At 35.9% G+C, this 26,351-nt stretch overlaps 2 protein-coding genes across 2 annotated transcripts; both read left to right on the top strand.

Moving 5' to 3' along the window:
• Positions 1-499: 499 nt before the first annotated feature.
• On the top strand, positions 500-19,873 carry LOC149078915 (UTP--glucose-1-phosphate uridylyltransferase-like). The gene is made up of 15 exons (XM_089241121.1): positions 500-776; positions 4,311-4,439; positions 5,845-5,952; positions 8,939-9,121; positions 10,878-11,011; positions 11,623-11,691; positions 13,089-13,229; positions 13,418-13,502; positions 14,233-14,301; positions 14,423-14,454; positions 15,373-15,469; positions 15,952-16,030; positions 16,389-16,555; positions 17,175-17,279; positions 19,069-19,873. Exons 1-15 carry the CDS (start codon positions 750-752, stop codon positions 19,174-19,176), a joined length of 1,533 nt encoding a protein of 510 aa, XP_089097247.1. The 5' UTR covers positions 500-749; the 3' UTR covers positions 19,177-19,873.
• Positions 19,874-22,059: 2,186 nt separating this feature from the next.
• On the top strand, positions 22,060-23,124 carry LOC149078914 (protein roadkill-like). The gene has a single exon (XM_089240466.1). It carries the CDS (start codon positions 22,060-22,062, stop codon positions 23,122-23,124), a length of 1,065 nt encoding a protein of 354 aa, XP_089096592.1.
• Positions 23,125-26,351: the final 3,227 nt, after the last annotated feature.

The following is a 26,351-nucleotide window of genomic DNA, read 5'->3' as shown; positions in this document are numbered from 1 at the left end:
CTGGGTCAAACTGTAAAAAAGAAAAATTAATGCTGTACCCCAGCGTTAATAATTTTGATTTTTGAGTATGTAAAGGAAAAAATTTGTTTGGGAAAAGATTACCATCATCCACAAAAAAAAAATCATGAATTTCAATAAAATTTTAAAAAAAGGAAAAAATTAAATAAAAATCACTTTTTTGAATATCAATGTGCTTCTATCTAGTGGTAAAACATTTAACTTTTCTAGTACCCATTAAACAGTATAGATGGCAGGCGCAATAAGTCTTTTTTTTTTTTTAAATGCAAAACATTCAAATGATAGAATATATTTATACATAGAATATTTACATACAGAATATACATATTTATATATAGAATATATGCTGCCATCTATGTGACATGGTAAGCTTTTATGGTACCCACTGTGAATCATAGATGGCAGGAGTAGTAAATTATTTTGCAATCAAATCTGAAACTATAGCCTTCGGTAAAACAACCTAACATTTACAAAATTCTGTTAAGCGCATCTGGCAACAAGATCAGCGGTATGATGGCCTTGTGTTTACACTTCGGGTCACCCGCGTAACCTTTAAAAAACGTTTTCGTTCGAACGGGATTGGCAAGTTCACTCTCCCTTCATTTTCGTTTCTTTGCAATATGTCAAACTAGGTGTCCTAATAGAACTTTTTAAATTTTCTTTGTCAACTTCATATACATACAAAACACGTCTTTGTTGTACAAATAAATTAGTCTCAGATTTCTGTCAACATGTCCACTCATCTTGAAGTTCACACGGTTGGTTTTGTTTTGATTTCTTTTCACGCATATATATATATGTTACTGCCAAAGCCCGAAATCGACCAATTCGCGACGGAGGTGGCTGCTTCGCGAATTTCATTAAATATTGACTTGGCCAATGTCCGAATTTCGTATATTGACTGGTCGGCGATCCCTGGCCATATTCTGATAACAAAATGCATGATTCAGGATCATCGCCAGCTTGGCGTATTTTTTCGTGATAATTATGCCCACATTAGTTATGGCAACCCATCAAACTGCAGTTACGATGTGGTAATTATGTTTTCCCCTCCAAAATATAGCATAAAAATAACTATTTCATCCTCAAATTTCACCTTTTTTCCACTCCTGTCGCATGGAGCTAATCCAATACAGCTGCTATGTATAGATATGTAACGTGTTGCCGATTAAAAAAAATATAGATTTGGCACCTACCGGGCCGTCTTATATCAACAGAACGAGCTTTGTGGTCAGGGATCTCTGGCCTCTTCACAAAATACCTGACCAAAGTCTGAATCATTTGCGCAATTCGAACTTTGACCAACACTCGTGGCCAATTCATAACGTAGCCGCACTTTGGGCTTTGGCAGTACTATATATATATCGTGTCAATTATATTTGATGCTTAAAAAAAGTGACGTGGTAACAGGGCTTGACAAATCAAAAAATATTTCGGCACCAGCCTGATTTCTTAGAATCCAAGCATGGTATTTTCTTCAAGAAAAAAAAAGGTTCTAAATAACTTTTTCCGTAGCTTTTACCAAGTAGAAAGACATAGCCAATGAGAGCAATACCGAAGTAAATTGAAAATATCACTTTTAATGAATTTTCATATTTATAAATATCAAATATAACAAATTTTTTGGAAAGAATTGAATTTTTTACATATGATAGAATCTTGAAATCAAAAGTTTTTTTTTTTTTTCAGAAACTAAGTTTGAATGTTAAATGCTACCTTATTATTACAAGTAAGGCTGTGGGTATGTTCTGTCAGAGCCATCTATATAGCTAGTTAGCGATCTCCCAGCTATAGATAACACTGGTTTTCTGTTCATTCCTAGAATAATTAGAATGAAGAGGGGTTTGCTATTGTTTATGTCACCATTTCTATGTCTTTGTAAACCCCAGGATCATCAGAATGAGTATGGAAGTTCGATGAACCACTTGCACATGGATGGAGAAACAGTGGTGGCGGCTTAGGGGCATTGCCCCCCCCCCCCCCATCGTCAAAGGTGGAGTTGACTGATCTAATGTATATATGAATTGACATCATCATTGTGCCCCAGACTTCCAAGTCTATCTCCGCCTATGCGCTTGCAGCAGTGGTTAATTTTTAATTTATTTATAAAATAATTAATATTTCATTTTTATATACGGGATGATTATAAAAAAACTATCCCGACATATGGGCCATTAACTATCATACCATTCACAGAAACTGAATGAAATTTTGGCATAAGGTATTTTGATGTATGCGCTCAAGAATGATATGGAAAACAACAGTGTCACTCTAACAGTTACGGTTACAGTGAGAAAATTTCGAAAATATCAAATGGCAACACCAAGTTTTTTGTATTGGAATGCGATCTCCATACTGAAAAACACTAAATAGCGGAATGGCACCTGTAGCACAAAAATCCCCGGAGCTAGGCAAGGAAAAAGTAAAAAGGACTTTGCCGTGCACCAGAGTATTAATGTTCGTTTCATTCGTCACACCGTTTCTTCGGCTGAGATCTCAGCCTGATTAGTCCTCCACAAAACGAGAAGAAACCAAGAAATGCAAATTTTGGATTCTACGTAAGACACAGTCATGACTGACGTCGTCACGCTAGGTGAAAGAAAAGGCACTGCGAAATGCGAGCCACGTATGTTGCTTTCTGCCATTCCGAACAAGATCCCGCTTTCAGGGAAAGAATGTGGGGAAATTGTAAAGATTTATTACCTGAATGGACAAAATGCTGCAGAGACATTGCGTGTTTACCGCAGAAACCATGGATTACGGCGAGGCCCGTGCACTGTCAAAGCTGTACGGGACTTGATTCATAAATTTGAAGAAACTGGTTGCACATGCGATCGACCTCGGTCTGGACGACCTTCCGTTCCCGTGGAAGCTGTTGCAGAAGTTCATCAGACGATAAGCACAGTTCGTCCCGCAAGTGCACGCAGCGTTTCACGTGTTCTGAATCTGTCGAATTCAACTGTCCGCAAGATTCTGTGCTCTATTCTAAACATGTTTCCGTATCAATTCCAGCGTGTCCAGATGTTGGAAGTGGGAGACTATCAATTACTGCTGGATTTTGCGAATCCATTCCTTATCCGGTACGATGAAGATAGCAGCTGACCTTTACGCATTCTGTGGACAGATGAGGCGCATTTCTCGTTAACTGGTAACGTGAATTCGAAAAATTGTGTGCACTGGGCAGACAATAATCCACATGATGTGTTTGCACGTCTATTACACGAGGAAAAAGTGACTGTGTGGTGTGGTATAATGAGTACGTTCATCCTCGGCCCTTACTTTTTTGAAGAGGTCACTGCCGGTGATCTGCAAACATGTACAGTAATGAGTGCTCGCTATCTGGACATGTTAACTCGTTACGCGATTCCCGCATTGCAATGGCAAAATGCTCTATCTGAAGTTATGTGGATGCAAGATGGCGCTCCTCCACATGTAGGGTCTTCAGTCAAACGTGTCTTAAGTCAACAGTTTGGTGACATAGTTATCTCCCGTCATTTCCCGTTTCCGTGGCCACCAAGGTCTCCTGATCTCACACCAATGGATTTCTGGCTGTGGGGATATCTGAAATCCAAAGTGTATCAGTATCGTCCACAAACTGCATCTGATTTGAAAGATGCCATCAGAACTGCGATTCAAGAGATTCCTATTGCCATGGTACGTGCTGCAGTGCTATCCACCATCTGCCGCATGCAAAGTGTCATCGTGTGTGAAGGAGGTCATGTGGAAAATTTGTGAAACACAATAAAATGCTTTATTTTATGCTGCTTCTCTGTCCTTGTTGGTTGTCCTCACTTTTAGCCTATCTACCGCCGGTGATTTTCATGCTACAGTTGCCGTTCGAACGCTATTTAGTGTTTCTCAGTATGGAGATCGCATTCCAATACAAAAAACTTGGTTGCCATTTGATATTTTCGAAATTTTCTCACTGTAACCGTAACTGTTAGAGTGACACTGTTGTTTTCCATATCATTCTTGAGCGCATACCTCAAAATACCTTATGCCAAAATTTCATTCAGTTTCTGTGAATGGTATGATAGTTAGGGGCCATATGTCGGGATAGTTTTTTTATAATCACCCTGTATATTAACATTTCTTTTACCCCATGTTGCTTGGAAAAAAAACTGTTTTCTTCTACGAAATTTGGCTGGTGCCTAAATTTCTATGGATTGGTCTAGCCCAGGTATATATGAAAGTCATGAACGCTGATAGAATCAAGTTCCACAAAAACTTTTTTTTTTCTTTGCTATACCATTTTTTAGAAACACAATATATACTTTTTCTTTATTTTGCAGAAATATGGCCACCAGAAGAAACCGAGTGATTCCAGTGAATTCAAAGCCTTGACCAAACGAGATGCCATCACGCATCTTGAGAACGAGCTGGATAAGTTGTTGCAAACAGCTCCAGCAGAAGAAAAACAGGCATGTATTGAACCTTTTAGCTTGTATAGTTGATGTTACATGTTAGAACCACATATAATGTTATCATTTGGGTATTGTTATCACTTTCGGAAAGAACGGAACAGACCAATATCATAACATGAGAAGGAAAAAAATTTGTTATCGGGAATTTGTATAATGTTATCAATTATTGTTTCCCCATAGAAAGTCTTTTTAGCACATTTTGAAGCTAAGGTTTAACCAAACTTGTTTTTACCCTGTAAGTTACCATTATTAGGATACAAGACCATGTAAGAGGCTTCGGGTTCTCTTCCCCCCTCCCTTGTTGACAAACAGGATCTATAAGACTTATTGCACATTTAAAAAAAAATACTGTTCTTTGTGATATAAATTAGGCAGTTCCATTCTAACATCTCACAATGGCTGAATAAAAAAATGCAGGATTTTATCTTGAACGAAAAAAAAAAGGCCTGCTTCAGAATAAAATAAGACAAAAAAAATGATTGAACGTTTTTCAACCAATAGTGTGGAAAAGAAAAACTGATTTGTCTCGTTTTACCAATACCTATTTACCATGTCTCATTTGGTTGATTGGAACGTATGGTCAGAGTACTTTCAAATGGGACTTTTTCAGATATAGTTATCATTTAGTTATTGTTATCCGAAACCTTGTACAATACAAACAGTTTAAAAAATTTAGGAGAGGCCGGTGTTTGAATAAATTCATGACTAGAAGTTAGAAAACTAGCTTAAGTTAACTGTCACTGTGCTGCCAGCAGATCATTGTGATGGCTGCACAGTGACTGCCTTGTGATCACTGTGATGTGGGCATCATGTTGGACTCTTTCATCATGGAGGGTCTGGGTTTTTAACCTTGTTGATGTGCAGTGGTGGATCGGCTGAAGTTGGTTTCTGGCAGTATTCTAACTTCAAGGCATGAATGTGAGCTCGTCTGCAATTTCAAAAAGTCTCTCTGCAGAGAGCAGACCTTCAACATGATGCTTACATGACATGTAAATTCAAGCATTTACCAACTTTACTTCAAAATATGAAACATAGATGGCTGCACTAACAAGAACATGAAACAAGTGCAACTTTGGCAACATAAATACTTTAGGGTCATGCATGTACATACATTCACATAACACGTTCCAACATATACCAATTGGTTAGAAATTCCTCAGAGGAATGTGCACGAGGTGCATATTCGGTTAAGTAGCAGTTGATTATCGCGATGAGAGGTGGTCATGATGTCCACGTGACAGTATAGTCGGCATCATATACTGCCATTATTTGTTTCTTTTATTTTTACTTGACTTGCCTTTCTGCATCTATTTTCTTAGCACGTCAGTTTGAAGCCACTAGTTTTGTTCAATGTTTAAATTAATTTTTCTATCCTGATGAAATGTTAATTTGCTCATTACAGGATTATGTAAATAGTTTTGCTGGTTTCCAGAAGTTATATTCACAGTATTTACAAGGAGCTGGTCCATCTTTTCAGTGGGACAATATCCAACCACTTAATCCTAGTTCGGTAAGTGATACTCCACAATATGCATATTTTGCTGATTTTTTTTTCCCCACCATGATTTTACATTAAAACCTGTGTGAGGCGGGCACTGCATGAGATGAAAAACCTGTCTTGAATGGAATCAAACAATGGTCCCATCAGAGTGATTAATACATTAATGTGCACTTTTATGAAATGGAAACCTATCTGAAAAATGGAATATTGTTTCAGTCTCTTGACATCTTTTTCCGTACAGGTTCCACTGTAAATATTTTACATTAAACAGATTTTGATTCTATGTAGCTAGGTTTAAATATCAGAAATTCCTATTAGATGATACTACAGGGCCAGCTGTGGAACAAACATTAATAAACATAGGCCTAGTATTTCTTGAGAGAATGTCAAGTCATATTGAGAATGTCAATATTAATCTTTTGTGCGATTCATCAGTGGAAGCCATCCAGCTTCAAAGTAACCTACTAGGTACAGATTGAATCAGAAATATGGATGCTGGCCGAAGCAAACTTGCACAGATGTGAAAGAAAGAAATAGAATGCAATAACTACTTCATATACTCAAAAACGCTCACTTCAAATTCTATCACTTTAGAGATATATGAAAAATATGCGTCATTATGCCTTAACTAGAAACTTACAGATGGGCACTGCTAAGCTAGTATACAGTGAAATCTCTCTTTCTCAAAAACTATTATTTCTCGAGAAATAAAGATTCCTTGCATTTACTCTAAATTTATGTATTTTCACCTCTCCATCTTGAAGGCCAATCCCAAAGCCATAGTAAAAAGGAAGCACAGAAATTCCTTTTCTTTCATGTAGATCTGGCTGTTCTCCAGAAGTTAAAGAAACTGATACTGATAACAATGGACCATTTGTATTTCTGTCTATTGTGTTGATGGATAAGATTATAGGCGGATACTATGATTCACAGGGATTGATGCCATGTGGATGACTTGTTCAGCATGGCAAAAAGTCAGCCAACAGACAATTCAAAATTGCTTCAAAAAAGCTGCGGTTTTGGAACCAGTCATCTCAGTGGGAAAGGATCAGATCTCTCGAATTTCAATGAATCTCAGAATAAAATTAAATATGAAATTTCAGAACATTTGGACATTAATGAAAACGCTTGCAGCTAGAAATTTAATTTTTCCGATTTTGTGAAAATGGACAAGTTCACTACAAACTTCCAGTACCTTGACTGGTACTGGAATTACAGTAAAACTTTGATTAGCCATCACTCGTTATATCATCAGTTTCTGTTATCTGTCGTCTAAAAAGGAAAAAAAAATGGAAAACAGCCCCAGGTTTTAAGTTCCAAAAATATTGGATCGCTGCTATGATCTACGCAAATGAAATGCCACCGGCAATCATAGATTACCCTTGCTTGTAATTGGTAAATACAGAAAACCATGTGCTTTCAAAAATTTAAATATAAACGCATTGCCTGTGAACTATTTTGTCCAAAAAAAGTGCTTGGATGGACCAAACAATTTTTTCAGAATGGTTCCACAGCGTTTTCGTGCCTCAAGTTAGTAAAGCTCATATGGCCAAAAAACAGTTGCCGCAGGAAGCACTGCTGTTAATGGACATACCCCAACACCACCCCTCTTGTGAACTCAAAAGTGGTGATGGCAAAATAACATGCTTTTTCTCCCAGCGAATACTACTGTGTTTATCCAACCTACAGACCAGGACATAATTTAAAATGTAAAGCGACATTACAGAAAAGCTTTTATTGAAGGCTTGCCTTCATCTGATGATGCCAAAAAAGTTTGGAATCGATACAACATAAAGGGCGCTATTTTCAATGTCGCCATTGCCTGAGCTGACCTTACATTGATAGTTTTTTTTTTAATTAAATGCACTATGTATGTATTATTCACTTTTAAAGGATTTTATTTTCATTTTCATCCCAAGCCTAAAGTGAAATGTTACTGTACATATGTATTACAACATTTCTGTTAACCGTTTATTCGGTTATCCATCACAGACCTGGTCTGGACGGTGATGGTTAATCAGTTTTACTGTATTGCTGAATTTATGGCCAACTCGGGTGAGAGAAATACAGCAGAAGATGCTCCAAGGGAATTAGAAAAAAGTAACAGTGAAAAATTCTATACACATGCTGTAAAAATGCTGCATCATTTTATGAAGCAAACTTAGAAGATAGAGCCCGAAATATTTGCAGGTCTTGTTAAGATAGACGAAATTGTGAAGGCTGAAAGAGCAATAAATGTGTACCAATCTAAGCTTATGGATTATTTAATAAGGTATTAAATTATTTAAATAAGGTATTAAATTATTTAAATAAGGTATTAAATTATTTAAATAAGGTATTAAATTATTTAAATAAGGTATTAAATTATTTAAATAAGGTATTAAATTATTTAAATAAGGTATTAAATTATTTAAATAAGGTATTAAATTATTTAAATAAGGTATGTAAATAAAATTGAAATTGAACAAAAAAAATGTGAACATGTCTTAGTGTATTTACATACATGATTGAACATTGATTGTGTAACTTCAATAATTTCATTAGTTATGTAGTAGAATATTGTGTTATTTTTTTTACTTTTTATCAATCGGAATTTTTTTGCCATTTTTGGCATGTTTTTCCTTTCTTACTAAAAACTGTACTAAGAGTGAAACAATTTAAATTTTTAGAGAGAAAATCTCTCTTAAAAAACTATATTTTTCCAGTCCCATCAGTTTTAGGAGACTGTGTTTTGACTGTATTTGATGAACATGCCCTCCTCATTCAGCATAGTTCAGCCTAAGCTAACTTCATAGATAAATACTGAAAATAAAAGTGAATTGCCTCTCAGTGATGATAAAATTTGTGATGGGCCATACATGAAGTAATTTTTAAAACATGAAAACAATTTCATGTTTTAATTTCATAATGTTATTTTTGCGAATTCTTGAGCTGGTTTGAGTAATAGAAATGCTGACAAGTTTTATAATTTATTGATTCTTATTTAATTTTTCAGGTGAGAGATTACGGCAGTCTGCCGGAACCCTCATCGGAAAGTCTTCATAAGATGTTAAACAAACTGATTGTGATTAAACTGAACGGAGGTCTGGGAACAAGCATGGGATGTACTGGTGCAAAGTCATTGATACCGGTTCGAAATGAGCTTACATTCTTGGACATGACAGTGCAACAGATAGCGGTTGGTGTTGTTAATTTTCCTTATTAAGATTTATTATCTTATTAATAAGGTTTTTATATTAGTATTTTTTAACCGTAGAATACTAAATCTACATTTAGAAATGTAGGCGGTAATATAGGTAGCATACAGTTTTTATTTTAGTTGGTGGTCTAAGGTTAATTTAAACCTAATGGAATTTTTTTTTCCAAATTCTTATTTTAGCCTCATAAATTCCATGCGATGAATAATCATCTAAGCCATAATACAACAGTTTTAATATGAAAGCAGTCTATTTCTTGGTGTTGTTTTTTTTTTCATAAAGTAAATTTTTAAAAATTGAAAAATATTTATTCAACCATTCAAATTACAGAATGTCTTTTTAATACAGTCTGACCTGCTTATAACAAAGTCGGAAAAAATAGTGAGACTATTCAGTGTACACAAACTTTGTTATATCTGTAACCTGCTTGAAAAATGATGTGTTTAAGCGAGATAAAACATTTTACCTGCACAATGTGCATTTCTCATCATTTTCGGCTTTCAACCAACTGCATAGTTACAAGTTTTGAAGCAATCGGTTGCATTTTGCACTTGGGCATTCTCAAAATTAATTTGCACATGATGAAATCACCACAACCTAACTCTGAATCTAGCTTTAGAATGGCAAATGTGCACTAAAGGTGGTTTGCAGGGGTAGATTCTTGGGAATAAATAACCTCAATTCTCTTTCTTCCTTGTGATGTTTGCTGCAAACGAACTAAGATTTATAATAGAAGTGGAAAAAAAGGAGCAAAATAGGATTTTACAATACCCAAAACAGCCCTAGTAGACTGTCATCCAAGGAAAGAAAGAAGCATTATCACTTGCAGAGAGGTAAATTTACAGATAAGAAGATTTAGATAAGATTAATAAGAAATTTGTAACAATTCCATATTTGAAAATCAGTTAAAAATTTGTTATACGCATACTTTGCTGAAAACTGTTCATTATAGGTAATGGAAATAGTATATAGTTAAACAATACAAAATTCCTGGGATACAAAAAACTTCGTTAAATGTAAAAATTCACAGTATCTGTGTTCATTATAAGTGTGTTCGACTGTAATATATATATATATTAGAGAAAAACATTTTTACGCACCTTTTCTTTTAGTTTCAGTTCATTGAGAAAATTTTTAATTTGGGTCCCAAAATTGTTGGTTATTTGCTACTTTAGTTTCAGATTGCTACAGTGATCGGTAGTTTTGGTTTGAAGAACCTGTCCTGATGTCCCAACCAATTTTTTAGTTGCACTGATCAGTTATCTAGATGACTATTAGCATGTGTTTTCCAATTGGTGCAACTTATAGAGTTCTTTAAGCCCTGTGTTACTATTTATGTCTGTGAAGCAGTAACCTTTTTATAACCACCAAAACACTCCACAAAATTCTTGGTTGATTTTTTTTTATTGCCTGTTGCAGTCACTCCCATTAACCAATCAGCACTGTTGTCCTAAAATAATGTAATAATTGCAATGTGGTAATTCTCATGGTTGCAAATTGGCAATATTGCCCTAGAATCTGTGATATTTTGCTAGAACTGATTTAGATGTTTTATTTTTTATTCTTTATCTTTTCATCAAAATATGATCACCCTGTTTATATGCATATGCAATATTAATTAATAATCACTGTGCCAAAGGCTTATGGGTACAGTTTCAATGAAAGAAAAGTCTATTTTTAATGAAGATTTTGTTTCTATTTTGTATTAATATTGTTTGTTTTTTTTTATTTCACCAGTTTCTGAACCAAAAATATTTAGCTAATGTGCCGTTAGTTTTAATGAACTCTTTCAACACTCAAGCAGAGACAGAAAAGGTTTTGCGGAAATATGAAGGATTTCCAGTAGAAATACATACCTTCACTCAAAATAAGTAAGTCTATACATTTCCTAGATAATGTCTAGATTTCAAGTTATATAACCTCTTGTCATGTTATATTCTTATTTAGTATTTTTTTGCCTGTGTTTCAGAATATTAGAAAATTCCCACATTTTATAATAGATTGTAAAATGTCTTTTTAAATTAAACAAATTTTTAAAACCCTTGTTTGAAACTCTCATCCAGTATGCTGAATTCACATTAATTGAGATATATTCAGTCATGGTATTGATGCAGTAATTAATAAATAGCCAAGAGGTTTCAACTGAAAAAAAAAAGAGTCAAATTATATTCCGTTTAAAAACCAACCATTAGAAAAAAAAAACTTGACAGAAATCTGTAATTTCACTTCAAGTAGCTGAAATTATTTGCTGCTAAATATAACTAATTGTAATATTAAATATTTTTTTTTGCAAATATCTTTCAATTCATTATTATAATTTCAGTAGTGGAAAAAATAAGAATTGCAGAATAAATTGTGTACAGATTGGATGTTGGTTGATTTATCAAATGTACTTATAACTTTTTCTAGCAAATGATGCTGCCATGGTCTTGGCCAAACTTGTGCTTCTTTTAACTTAATAAAATGCATTTGTGTATTTCAGATTTCCTAGGATAAACAAAGAAAGTCTGATGCCTGTCGCAACTTCTCTGCTAAACTTTGACCCTGAAGAGTATGTTTTGAATATTATTATTTGCTTTTAGGTAGTCAATTGAGTGATAATATGCACATTAATCAGATGATAAAATTATAACTTATGTTGATTTTTAATAAATATTGATGTGAAGCTGAGATATATTTTCCAATGTAAAATTCTATAACAGCTAGTGCGTTTTTCATCGTAAAATTGTTTTGAGCTGAAAATTTTCTGTCATAGATCAGTCGCCACAATCGAAAAATGTGTTATGGGTAAAAATAATTGCAGGGAAAACTGGTTCAAAAAATGTTACTTCATGGTATGATGAAATGAAAAATGTGGTCCCGCTTCTTTTTCTGTTTTCGTTATTAATAATTTCAAACATGCTAGATTTTAAAATGAAAAACTTTTTTTTTTGTATTTTTGCACTATGTTCTTAAGGTTAGAACTGATTTAATAATGTTGTTGGAGGCATAGAGTTTTCAGACTCAAGATCTTGTATGAAGTATTAATTGTTCATATGATGTGTTTCTTTCCTGAAAGACCTCTGAGATTTTGGTGTGAATACAAATACAAACACAAAGGCCACAACGGGCAGCTGAAAGAAGATGCCCAAAAAATATGGATGTCAAATATAACCAAAATACAGCAATCCAATGTAAAAGCCAGGGCTGTAACTAGGATTTTTTGCCACCTGGGGCAAACATTATTTTGCCACCCCCGCAACTTTAAAATTCTATAATTTTGTAACAGTGTTCTTTGTTACAACCTAAAACTTCCACCCCTAAGTTTGCCTCCCCCCCCCCTAGTTCTGGCACTGATAAAAGCATATATCAAAACAATATGAACACTAGAACCACAGAAACGCTGTATGCCTCCAGGGACAGGATAGCTTACTATAATTAAATATCTGAACAATATATTAAGTTGACATAATACATTGAACCAGTTGTTCCTGACCTGTGCAGTGCCTAGGGGTGCTGCCACTTCAGTAAAATATAATATATCAGTAAATTCAGTGAATAAAATAATAGGCTCTGCCATACAATTTTATTTTTAAAAAAACTTGTTAAGTCAAAAGGGTTGGGAACTTCTGCATTAAACCTCAGATCAGAGTTCTTGAATAGTGGGATAGATTTTCTTTTCTCACATTCCAAGTTTATTTTTTACTCAAAAATTCAGTTATGAGAGTTAATTAGTTCACACAAAGCTTTCCAATAAATCATTTAAATCGTATTCACAAAATACATACTCATTAAATCAGTGAAACTTTGATTTTTTTTACCCTCTTCTCTGACATCCATGCCCAGATTAGTCTTCATAACTGTTCTTTGAACAAATCACTCAGGTCTTTGCTTTTATTATTGATTTCTTATATATTGTGTTAGTATCAGTCAAAGAATTTTTATAATGCCATTTTCATTATTTTTCAGATGGTATCCACCTGGTCATGGAGATTTCTATGAAGCTTTTTATAATTCTTCTTTATGCGAACGGTTCATTAATGAAGGCAGAGAGTATTGTTTTGTCTCGAATATTGATAATTTAGGGGCCACTGTGTGTACTAATATCCTTTTTTGTTCAGAATTTTTAAGATTTAAGTAACTTTCAGGAATTAATTAATTGTGTAAGTGGAACCGTCAATCTGTGAATAAAGAATGTTCTATTTTTTTTATAATGTTTTGTGCAAGGTTTGTTCACCTCATGAAAGTAAAAAAATTCACATTTTTTATTTTATCTCTTAACATATATAACATATCCTGAATTTTCTTCTGAACCCTCCTGCTGATCAGATGTCACCAGAGTTTGTGATGGAGGTTACAGATAAGACAACCGCTGATGTAAAAGTGTGTACAAATTTTTTTATGCATCATAATTTGAAATTTTGAGTTTATTCGCAGCCTTTCATTTTAGTTTTCATTTGATATCAACGTTAAACCAAAACAGAAAGTTTTAAAAGAAAATAAAAATACCATCTTTAATTTAACTTTTTGGAATTTGTGTACACACATATTCACCATGACTGCTATTAAGACACTTGGGATAATGTGATAACCAACTATATCGATAAATAATTTTTCTATTCTATCTCTTCAGTGAGCAGTGTTTCTCAACTAAGTTGGCATACCTTCAACACTATACATCGCACATACAAAACAAAAATTCAGGTACCTGCCATTTTCAATTCCGATATGGAAGACAGATGACAGCACCACTTGGAACACAAACAGTCAGCCAATATAAATAGGCCTACACATGCAATACTTTTGAACCACTGCAATAATTCATTAGAAATGCTTCAGAGGAATATGTATGAGATGCATATACAGTTCAACAGTAATAGTGTTTTCCAATTAACATTTATCCAAGGACCAACCCCCTCCCAGCTATGCTAGTCTTTCATTAAGTTTTCACTGATTTCTTTTTTGTGCCTTAATATAAAAAAGTTAGATTGAGAAGTAGTTTTTTTATATTTTATTAATTCGTTTTGTAGTTTTACTTTGCATGTATGTATGCTGAGTGTAATTATAAATTTTGATTGAATGATGATTTTTTTTTTTAAATTTTGTACTGTAGGGAGGGACTTTGATTCAGTATGAAGGAAAGCTCAGGCTTTTAGAAATAGCTCAAGTTGATAAGGATCACGTAAGTAAATTCATGTATTAAATTATGTATATTTTAATTCTTTCATGCGAGCTGATGATTCTATTCCTTAGATTTCATCTTCAAGACCATTTGTTTGTTTTTTTGTTTTTTTTTTTTTCAGGTAGATGAATTCAAAAGTGTAAAAAAGTTTAAGTAAGTTTATTTTACTGCATTTGTGTATTTCTTTCTTCATCACTATACCTTCGTGAATTTCATGTATGTCAGACAAATTCTATTTAATCATTATTTATTCAATATTGTTGACCCTGGGGATAAAAGAGGATGCGATTGAAAATGACAAAGATATTGGACAAAAAACTAGTGATGGTGGGGGGGAGGGGAATTTGACAATATTGCTTGGGAGTTTGTTCCATTCACCAATGGTATGAGGATAAGAAGCTATAATAAAAGCAGTCAGTGGAAGCAAAAGTAGGTTTTATTTTAAGAGAATGGTCGAGTCTTCTAGAGATGTAGGATGGTTTGGCCAAGATAACAGAAGTATCTATGTTGAATTGACCATGGAAAATTTCATATAACAATGTTAATCGAGAAATGAGACGAACAGTAGAGAGAGGGAGGAGATGAAGTTAGTTTTTAAGTTCAGACACTGAAACAAAAGATAACCAATAGTCATGTGCAAATCGGGTGGATTTATTTTGGATTGATCCAAGTTTGTCTATATTACTGGAGGTGTAGAGGGTCCCAGATTTCAGCTGCGTAGGAAAGAATGGGGGAGATCATGTATTATGTATGCTACATACCAGTGGTTTTTCTTTTAATCTTTTGTGAAGTTTTGGATTGTATATAAAAACAACTATATATTTTCAAGGTATTTTTTTAAAAGTTAGGGAATCTATTTCCTTTTTAATCAATGTTTCACCCTCAAATATTTTTTCAATCTTGAAACAACAGAATGTTTTGGAGATTAAAGTGCTAAATTTGAATCAGTCTATCATTATTTATGGAAGACAAAAAAAAAACTTATGTCTCAAAATGAAGAATGAGCCAATGTGTAAAAAAAAATTTCATGGTTTTGCTGAAATTCATAATTTTTCAAATGTATTTTCCCAGAATATTCAACACCAACAACTTGTGGATAAAACTGGATGGCATTGCCAGATTAGTTAAAGAAAGTGGACTGCATATGGAAATTATAGTCAATCATAAGGTATTCCATTATTTGCAGCATTTGCTCATTATATCATGCATTCAAGTTGAATTTGATTGCTATTAATTTTTGCAATACTTATGACATTGATTTTTTTCTTCAGCTTTTGCTTGGTTGTATATACCAATACATTAGAATGTATACCAGTATGTCAACATGGGCTGACATATTGGTATATCAGACCTGCCAACTCTCCCCCCTCGGGAGAATCTCCGGATTTCTGGATTTCAAAAGTTGGCATGTCTGGTATATGTTCCTTCATAACAACACTAATTTTTCTGGTTCTTCCAAAAAAATATCAACTTTGGCTAAGCTTGAGGAGAACCTATTAAATATTAGCATGATGTCTTTAATATTTTAACTACTGAGTTTGATTTATATATCATTCTGGTTATAAGTTCAAGCCATTGTCTAATGATAAATTATGTAAAAATTTCCCATTCATTCTCTCATTTCATTTTATTTATTTTGTGCTTGTATAGCACCTGGAAGATGGTCTAAATGTTGTGCAGTTAGAAACAGCAGCTGGTGCTGCGATGAAAGATTTCAATGGTGCAGTTGGTAAGATTCAATTTTGGTAACTAAAAACTGCCATACAATGTTTAAGATTTAAAAACAGATGACATCTGCAAAGAACCAAGAGAATTATTTATGGTTAAGATACTTAAATCTGTAAATTCTGTAATGTAATTCAGTGAAATCAATCTATTTTCTAACTCACCTGGGGCACCCTGAAATCCAGGTTGGTTAAGAAACTTGAATCTTTGTAGAGTAAAATTGTACTGCAGAATGCATGATGCTGGGTTAGTGACAGGCCATAATATTCGGTATATAGAAAAGGCTGTTATAATTTTTCGTAATTGCACAGATTTATTTTGAGAAATAAAATTTTTACCTGAAAGTTTGTGGATTTTCACAGGGATCAATGTGCCTCGCAGCCGTTTCTTACCTGTTAAAAAAACCTCAGACCTCCTCCTTGTTAAAAGCAATCTGTATTCAATGGTGAATGGAACTCTTATGATGAGCCCTCAGAGGCCTTTCCCAACTGTTCCACTAGTCAAACTGGGGGAAAATCACTTTGCAAAAGTAAGTGTGAATTTCTTATGTTGCTTTATTCATAGTCAGTGTCTTTGATGCATTTCCAACTTTTCTTGTATTTCCTTTGTTATTTTCTTAGTTATTTTATATGCAGAAAGATCAGACAATTTGACAGTTATGTAGTTGATGTTATGTGAACTTCTGAGCAACACTTAACCTCTAGTAAGTGTGTAGATTATGTAATGTCCCACTTTGATTATTCCAATTAAAAAGACTATAGAAACCTGTAAGCTGTAGTTTTATGAAATTTGGATTTTCTTGGGCTCGAGTGACAGTTATTCTGGTGACGATTAGAGTAAAAATTCAGTGTACAATGCACTGGTTTATGTTAATGCATGCATCCATATCAACTACAACTTAGCTAAAAAAACTTAAAAAAACCATTTTTGTTAGCCAAAACATTTTTAATCTGAAGTATTATCCACTGTATAGACAATTTTGAGGAAGATTTGAAAAAAAATGTTGTAGTGAGGTTTTACAGTATTATTCCTTGTCTTGCCGTGATATATAGATATATAAACTTTGAATTGCAACTACTTTATCAGTAGTTTTAATTTTTTAATTAAAACTACTGATAAACTACTAATAATTTTTTTTTTCCCCATAGGTTAGGGAATTTTTAAGTAGGTTTGCTTCAATACCTGACATGTTGGAATTAGATCATCTCACTGTTTCTGGTGATGTCACTTTTGGCAATCATGTTGTTCTTAAAGTCAGTCTAATATTTCTTATGATTATTTTCTTTTCGCCTTCAGGCAGCAATAAATTTTACAGTAAAATAGTTTTATGATTAAAATATAATTATGTTTTACATGGTAGGCTTAATTTAATTTGATTTTAGTCTTGTGTATAACTGTGCCAATATGTCATGTATTCTTATAATGGTATGAAGAGAAATATAGTGGTAACTTGTTATATTACAGAATCAAATGTCGCACCTCCATGTATTGCAATTATTTTTATGTGAAACCCATTTTTTTATAACGTGGTTGTTTCCTGCAGTGGCAAACAATTGGGAACATGCAGATTAACCCATGAGATTCCACTGCCTGAGAATCTATATATATATATATATATATATATATATATATAGAGAGAGAGAGAGAGAGAGAGAGAGTGTGTGTGTGTGCGTGCGTGCGTGCGTGCGCGCCAAATGGGACCCGACTTGAACGATAGGCTACTTTAAAATTTTGTCAGACCAGGGCAAAAAACCGTAGGGCAACAATGGTTTTTGGGCCTCAACAATCACTTTCCGAACGTTTACTTTGGTTACCGTGGTTCCCTTTATAATGGTTTGCCACTTTATTCAATCCTCCCAGTAATGAGAGCTTTTTGAATAGACACCATCATCAGCATCACTTTGAGGGTAAGGCAAAGGATGATGCCCCACAGAAATCAGTGTTAAAATTGCCGATTTTACTGTAGAAATGCTGAAATTTTGTGGAGTTTTCTGTCACATACATAATTTTAAAAATTGTGTTGAATTCTAGATTTCTGAAATATTGAGTTTGATTAGAGATATACGAAGCCCAGGAGATCAAATATGAAGTAATTAGCCGGACCTACTTTTGAGTTGGACATTCATGCAATAACATTGATTTCAACTTTTTATTTATATCTTCTCAAGCGAAAATTAATGTCTCCGTAGTGTCTTTTGATATTCAACTGCATAAATTCATAGTTTAGGATGTTTTAAAATTAATTATGGGCCCGTAAAGTACATCGAAGAAATTCCACAGCTTCAATTAAGCATTTTTGAAAGCTGAAACAGGCAGATGGAGAACTTAAAGTTCGGGGGGGGGGGGATCGAAATACCTATCACCCCTTAAAAAAGAAAAAAATATATATTCGTTTCTATGTTCCTTTAAATCTAGATTTGTTTATATCATGGAAGTCGCGCAGGAAGTCGTCATATTGGTTAACTTAGACACGGTTTGCATGTCCCTCAAAGAAAGAGGGAGATATCACGTGATCCAAAAAAGCCTCATTGAAGAAAACCCGAGCAACGCCGGGTATTATAGCTAGTACCATATAAAATGCAATGAAAGTTATTATTAGTTGAGGTTGATTAAAAAATTTTCAGAAGAAAATACAAGTTGTTTGCTTAATTCAATGCTCTCCACTAAATGAAAAAAAACCAAAAGTTTGATGTGTATCATTACTGTGTCCCTAGACAGTTAACAAGTTCTGCAGAAGGAAATAGAACAGACCATCACTGGCAAACATAAAGACACTTTATTGCAGTCAATCTTTGAATATTATTGTCCAGAGATGCACAACATGACTGAGCAACATAGCCACCACAAACTTCCAAATCCATACAACTCGCTATATCAAATCTCACACTTCTTACACATTGCAAACCGCCTGATCATAATAACATTATAACAGCATCAATTTTTGTAATGAAAAGCTATTTTGATATGAATACATAAAAACAAGATTCATTAATATGGTGTGTCATTATTGTATGATATAGGCATACTCTTTCTTTGAATTAGGGTACTGTTATCATTATTGCCAACCATGGTGACAGAATCGACATACCACCTGGGTCAATCCTCGAAAACAAGATCGTTTCTGGAAATTTACGCATATTGGATCATTGATTGGCATGTGTGCAGTTTTTGATCTTATTGCATGCTTGATAAAGAACCACAAGTCTCCCATCGAACTAGTGATAGTTGCAACTACTATTTTATTTTCCAATCCTCTTCCTCATATTCATGTTAAATTGTGTATGTCTATTTTTTTGTTATTTATTCCTGTTTAGTAGTTATTTTCTGTAGAGTGTGTTCGTTTATTTTACTTTCTGAGCTTTTTAACTGGAACATTGAATCTCATCGCAAGTATTGGAATGGTTTTGTTTCATTTAGCAACATCTCCCCCACCCACTTTGGAATGATCTGTAGCGCACCCCCTCAAGATATCCTAAGAAGGTATTGGTTTATTTTTTCATGAAGCATTAAAAAGTATTTCTTTTGTTAGTTTGGTTAATTTACCTTCCATGCTAATTTCTCCTGCTTTAGCTGGCTTTTTGCAGGTGACAACTATTGTGTTTTGTACTTAGAGTGATTATATGGAAAAAGTTATTTTTTAATTGTATGTCTGAAAGGACAAGAAAGAAAGTATTGCCATTCAAAATCCTAGTGATATTTTTTTGATAATGAAATGTGTTCAAGAATTTATTTATTGATAGTTGCCATCAGCTGTAAAACAAAATGTAAAAAATATATATATTAGGTGCTATTTGTGTAAGAAGAAAAAACAAGAAGTTGAGGCAAAAAATAAATTTTAGTTTTATTGAAAAAGCTTGTTAATTTATTCATGAAATTACTTTTGGCACTTTTTTGGTGGGCGTATCAGTTTCTTTTTGTTGTTCTCATTGTGCCAATAGCAAACATAATTTTCATTTTTTTTTTAATCCTTACTTTAAAGTTTTCTTATCTATGGACTGGCTATATAGTGATACCTTGGCTAATAGAAATAATTCATTCCGGAATCGCATTGATTAGCTGAAATATTATTTTCCGTAGGTTTCTATGGAAAATTGTTTAATTCATTCCATAAACTGCCCACAATTTGAAGACAAGTTTCATAAAACGCTAAGCAGCACTGAAAACATAAAAATATTGACCGAAGAGCGAGACAGCAACAACTTCATAATTGGAGGGCGCTGTAGCCCAGTTTGATAAGATACTCACCTAAAATACCAAAGGATGTTGAGAGGTGTCGTGAGTTCAATTCCTGGTTCGTCCTTGTCTGAAACTTCCTCACTCAGGGGTACAACAGAAACGACAATATGACCACAGAAACAGATTGCTACCGCAGGGAGTCCCACATTGAAGGATTAGTGCACCAACCTCTCAGTGAGTATGAAAAAAGGCTGCCATTAGGAATCAGTGATAAATTGTAGGTCGCAGTCTAATTAACCCTCGTATGCAGAAAATTACTGTGGTGCAACAAAAATTATTAGTGAGGAGAATTTAAAGAAGCACATATCTTTTATTTTACAATATGAACTCGATGCAGTCAGGTTCGTGAGATATAGTTGGGAAAAAAAACTGTGTGTGTGTGGTGGTGTTATGTCATGTCATGCAGTCATTTCTCTCTCACTCGCTTGCAAATGTAAAAGATAAGTTCCTAGGATGTCCAGACTGTTTAATTTGGTATTAACCTTTTAATGGTCAATGTTTTCAATAGGGAACATCAGTTTTAATTAATCAGAAAAAAATGTTTTGTTCATGAAGTACTTGGTTTTATATCCCCAAAAGTGAGAGATTCCAAACTTAATGTACAAATCAATGATTTCAACACATATGCTATCAATTTAATTTTTTAAACACCTATTTTCAAGGAAGAGCAAAATTAATTATTTTTTTCATGAACTTGTTTATTGGTATGTCTGAACTAAAAAATCAGGAGGGAGAAATAAAAGGAAAAAAAATTATAAAAATCAATCTAAATCTGAATTTGGCGGATAAAAAGGTTAAGTGTCACACATCCACTGAAAACATTTGAGTCTGAGGCGTTTTTTTTTTTTAATGCATTTTCTCTTATCTCAATCATTCATTTCACATGAAATGACCAAATATATTTCTGAAATAGAAAGCGAAGTGTATCTGAAAAGCAATTCTGAGGTGAAAATAAATTAATCTTTTGCTCGAATAACAGTTACTCATTAACGCCGGTTGGTAAGAAAATTTGCCATCCGAAATTCATTTTGATCGGCACAAAAATTTAACTCGCAATGCTGCGGCTATTTTATGTTAGTGAATGCATTGATATCAACAAAAAAAAAATGTGTGTAAATGATATTTATACGGATTACGAAATAAAAATGTTCCGTAAATTCATGAACAGTTTAAAAATTCGTAAAAAAAATGAAAGAATTGGGCAATGTGGCTTGCAAAAATGTTATTCTGAAGTATTCATGAAGTTTTTTTTTTTTGGTATAAAAAATGGTTTGAATTTTGTCGAGAGAGGGTGCTCACCATCGGGCTTATATTACTGGAGTGAGCATCCAGCTGCCGCGATATCCAGGGCCGCAACTGGATGTTTGGTCACCCGGGGCAAGTGCGCATTTTGGTGCCCCTTGTAATGTTGAATGAGAGATTTGAGAATAAAAATTTGTGCAGCGTCCTCTATCGAGCAAAAATGTGAACTTTTTTTTTTGTTCCGAAGAAAAAATCCCCCTGCTAGAATAATATTCCGGCAAACAGCATTCGAATTTTCGATTTCCTTATCATATAGACGGCTTTGATCGTATAATTTTAATTTGATTGAAAATACCTTATCAAAGTCGTCTGCATCTCAGAGATACGTTCTTGTGTGTGAAGTTTGCGTTTGATTTTTCGGATCGCGAATTAAGATAGTAGGTGGATCGAATTCGATTTGTAAAACGCCAGAGTTAGTTTTCTGAAAACATCGTCGTAGAAGTCGGTGCCATTGAGTACTGCGAGTTGAATAAAAAAAAGAACCGTTATTCAAAGATGGCGTTGAAGATCAGAGATATCGAAGCCCGGGACAAGATTGTTTCTGGAGGAACCACTTTCGTCCTGTTGGAGACGTGTACGTACTCGTGGGTTTTCCTAGAGAAGGATCGGGATTCTTTGTCCGGACGTCTGGCTACTCGCGAAGACAGGCTGTACGTGAGCCCGACGTTCGAAGCAGCCGCGAAACCGTTCTGCACGTGGTTCATGTCCGTCAAGGTCGTGAGGGGTCAGTTGAACTACTCGTCGCAGCAGTTCTTCGCCTGCCTGCTGATGGAATCGACGACGTCGTGCAAGAAATCCATCAAGACCAGGTACAAGCTGCGTCTCTGTCGGGACGACGCTACAGTGAGCGTCTGCGACGGGGAGTACGTCTTCACCGAAGGTTCCGGTTCGCCCGTCGTCGATTTCGGTTGGCAGTGCCCGTCGCCGTCGTGGAAGCTGAAGGTGGTCATCGAATCCGAAGTGTACGAGAACTACGCGCGGCCCTCGAACATGCTTTTCCTCCGTGCCTTGGACAACACCAAGTTCAACGACGTCTTCCTGAAAGTCAAGGGTGCCTTCCGGATTCCCGCCCACCGCGTCGTGCTGTCCGCCTATTCGCCGGTTCTGTCGGACGCCTTCCGGAAGGAGTCGACTTCGTCAGTCGCGCAGGAAGGCACGCAACTGTACGTCGTCGACATGAGCGAGTTCAGCTACGAGACCGTCAAGGAAATCGTCTCGTTCATGTACACCGGTCACTTCCCGGTCTTCCCGAAGCTCCAGTCCGCGATGGGCATGTTGAGGGCAGCCGATAAATTTGACATCGTGGACCTGAAGACCCTGTGCGAAAACCATCTGGCCGACAACTTGGACGCATCTAATGTCCTGGACATGGTGGTCGCGGCTTCCGACTCGAATTCGGGAGTGCTCATGGACAAGACCGTCACCTTCATCAGCCTGCACATGAACAAGCACTTCAGCAGCTTGGGTGAATGGCAGTACCCGTTGGCCAAGCGTCCCGATCTGTCCGACTACGTCTTCACGTCCGTGGCCGGGTGTCTTGAAGGGGCTTCTAACAAGTAATGCTTTTTTTTTTGTACTAGACTATGGTCATTATGTTATTTGTGACACAAAAAAACAAAAAACGTGTTTTAAGCGACGGGGGAAACCGCATGAAATTTTCTTCCATGAATTGTATTTTGAGAATAAAATAATTACATTTATGGTGTGTATATTGTTTATGTGCTTGAAAATCAGCTCTTCTCGTGGGGGAACATGTTAAAATTAGCGTGTTCCGTTTTCGTGTCGGAATACGCTGCTGTTAAGCATGAGCATGCTCTCGGAGTCTACAGGGCCGTAACTAGGGGGGGAAAAGCAGGCGTCTCAGGCCCCGGGCCCTTGACCCAAGGGGGCGAAAATTTCATTCTGAAACACCTCCCTCAATATTACAGGGGGCGGAAGCGTCAAAATGCGCGCTTGTTCCGGGTGACCGAGCACCTAGTTGCGGCCCTGGGAGTTTATACACCTAATAAAAAAAAATAGGCAGAAACGGATTTATGGTTTCGGAGCCTTTTTCTCACCCTTGTCTAATTTGCTTGACCATTCATTTCTCAAATTTATCACCATGGGATATAGTCAGCTTTCCCCTCACCCTTTAAATGCACCTCTATTTCTGTCATTTTTATTTTTGGTAACGCATACGCAGAAGAAACGTATCGTTATATCGACGTCATAATCAAGGATCACCAACATTTTTCTCCATGGGGGTCACCAAATATGGACGTTATAACCGATGTATTGTTGATCAAATTCAATGTCTGAGCACTTTTTCAGAATCATTTATAGCACGGATGCACAGTTTTTTCGGTCCGCGGGCCAGATATGGTATTTCTGGCTCTCACGGGACTAGGAGCGTCCTTGAGGTTCGGTGAGTGTCTTCCTGTTACCTAGTATGTCGACATTCCACTCATGTTTGCATAGTCATTTCAGATTCTTGCTCCGCAAATTACGCTGCTGAGGGGACTGGACGTCCAGCCGTCATAGTGTTCGTCCTCGTTTAGATGAAAGGTCTTCGTTCCTCTATTCATGCAACACCCCCTATAGATAAAATCTTATCTATAGGGGGTGTTGATTCATGTCACAAAAAGACGCAACTACAATGAGTAGATCTGCTACTTTAGCAGTGGAAAATCTGGAATCGCAGTGGCATAATCGGGTATCACGGTGATCATTGTAAATAGAAACAAAAATCATACGCTAATTGCGTTTCTGCAGAGATATATGTAATTACTGGATAATCTTGTTGATAAAGATTATATAAATTGTCTCAATTTCGAACACGGTCAAGCCCAACATATGCGACGCACACAGCTAGCAATTAATAGACCACCGCATTCATGCGCTGCCACAGCTGTAAAGCCAGGTTTTCCTAGAAGCATGCTTTCTGCTGCGCTTCCAGCGTGAAAACTGTGATTGGTCAAAAAAACCTGAATTTCAGGTTTTAAACCAATCAGCGTTTTCACGCTGCACACTGCGCAGAAATTTTACTCCTAGGAAAACCCGGCTTAAACGTTTAGGCGGTTCCAGCAACAAAAACACCGCCAATTACGTCTGCGCGACCTCAAGTTGTAAGTATGCGCAATTGTGGATCTTAATACGCGAGTGGATGGTGTGTAGTCGGCATCGGCAAGTTTAATTCGTCGGTGGCAGAGGCGGATTTAACGGTGGGCGCCCGACCGAGGCCCCGATTTCTAAAGGGCCCGAGAGAAAAACCAAAACGCCACACTTTTTTCTAATTCAAGGGGCCCAATATTTTCTTTTGCGCCCGGGGCCTCAGCCGACTTTAATCCGCCACTGGTCGGTGGCCACCTTTTTTATCATGTAGCAAATGTAAGTTGCTCTCCAGGAAATGCAGCAGTTTCATCACACGTTGATAATTGAGCGGACTCTGAAGAACCCTTTTCTTCCCAAACATATAGTTTATCCGTCGGCATATCACCAAAGTGCAACTCCGCCGTGTGTGAACATCGAGAAGCGTAGTGCCACAACGACCCTTCTGCGTCGCAGAGCGCCCAAACCTTTCCAAGTACGTGGGGAATGGCCCGTGCTCCGTTAGAAGGATTGTTTTTACTCGTGTCCAGACCATAAAGGGTGGTCCACAGTCATCACGATAATGATTGTGGGGGACATGATGATGAAGATATCAATTCATAAACCCCCCCCCCCCCGTATTTCCGATCATAAGCAAGGGGGTTGAACAAAAAGTTTTGGGTGGGCAGTTTCTCTCCCATAATTTTTGTGTGCTCTATAGGGCAGTTTCCCACCAAAGATCTCAGTCCAGGGGCCCTGCTGCAGGGCCATGAAAAAGACATGTGAAACATTCAAAGCGAAAAAATATAGTGGGAAAAAATGAGACATCGCAGGTTTTCCATTGATGTCGTGCTGCTTTTAAAACCTGAAGTAGGGCCCTACAACAGGGGCCCTACCTAGCCTGAATACAGTGCCGTCTTAACGCGTGGGCTCATCCGGGCACGGCTCGGGGACCTCAAGAGAATGCGGGCCTTACAAAAATGAGAACCAGTAAAAATTTTCGAGAATTTGCCAGCAGGATCAGTGATTTTCCTGATCTCAGGAAAATCACTTGGCTCGGGGGCCCATGACGCTCTAAAGACGGCCCTGCCTGAATATGTCACCTCTACTTACTAATTGACATACTCTTCAAAAAAATCATCGTACCAAATTTCATTATCACGAGGCAGAACCGTAAATAGGATTTTTGCCACCCCCACAACTTTAAAATTCGATAAATTTTATAACGATGCTCTTTTAAAGATTAAAAAAAAAGATTAAATTATTTATTTCACGTTAATACTGGAATAACTTCTTTCATTAATTCTGGAATAATTCTCTTTATTAATTATTATTTCTTTGATTACTTCTGGAATAATTGCTCTCATCAATTCTGGATTTGTTTCTTTCATTAATGCTGAAATTATTTCTTTCATTGACTCTGGAATTATCTTTCACATTAATTCTGTAATTATCTGACAATATCGTCATTGACATTCAATTAAGCCGGTTTTTCATAGTAGTTTTTTGCATTGCGTGAACCGAATTAGACCATTTCGCTTCTGTAGAAACGTATAACTTAATCACGCTACGGTGTTTGTGTTTTCCTAGCTTGTCGCATCAGCTCAGGGCAGCTATATATAGACCTTTTATCAGCTATTCTGTCATTTGCAAGCTTCGGTATGAAGGGAATGGAAAGAAAACACTACAAATTCAAAAGAAGATCGGCGAAACACGCGGCG

Source organism: Pholcus phalangioides, unplaced genomic scaffold, assembly GCF_987345545.1.
Source record: "Pholcus phalangioides strain wild (caught in Gottingen) unplaced genomic scaffold, Ppha-v1.0 ptg000013l_1, whole genome shotgun sequence".
Classification (NCBI taxonomy): Eukaryota; Metazoa; Arthropoda; class Arachnida; order Araneae; family Pholcidae; genus Pholcus; species Pholcus phalangioides.
The sequence above is the reverse complement of the archived record's forward strand: the minus strand, read 5'-3'. Positions and strand labels throughout refer to the sequence as shown.

Coding starts and splice junctions, on each gene's coding strand:
- LOC149078914 (XM_089240466.1), top strand. CDS start 22,060: ATGGCGTTGAAGATCAGAGATATCGAAGCCCGGGACAAGATTGTTTCT.
- LOC149078915 (XM_089241121.1), top strand. CDS start 750: ATGTCCACTCATCTTGAAGTTCACACG. Junction 11,012..11,622: donor CATACCTTCACTCAAAATAA/GTAAGTCTATAC, acceptor TGTGTATTTCAG/ATTTCCTAGGATAAACAAAG. Junction 13,503..14,232: donor AGACAACCGCTGATGTAAAA/GTGTGTACAAAT, acceptor TTTGTACTGTAG/GGAGGGACTTTGATTCAGTA.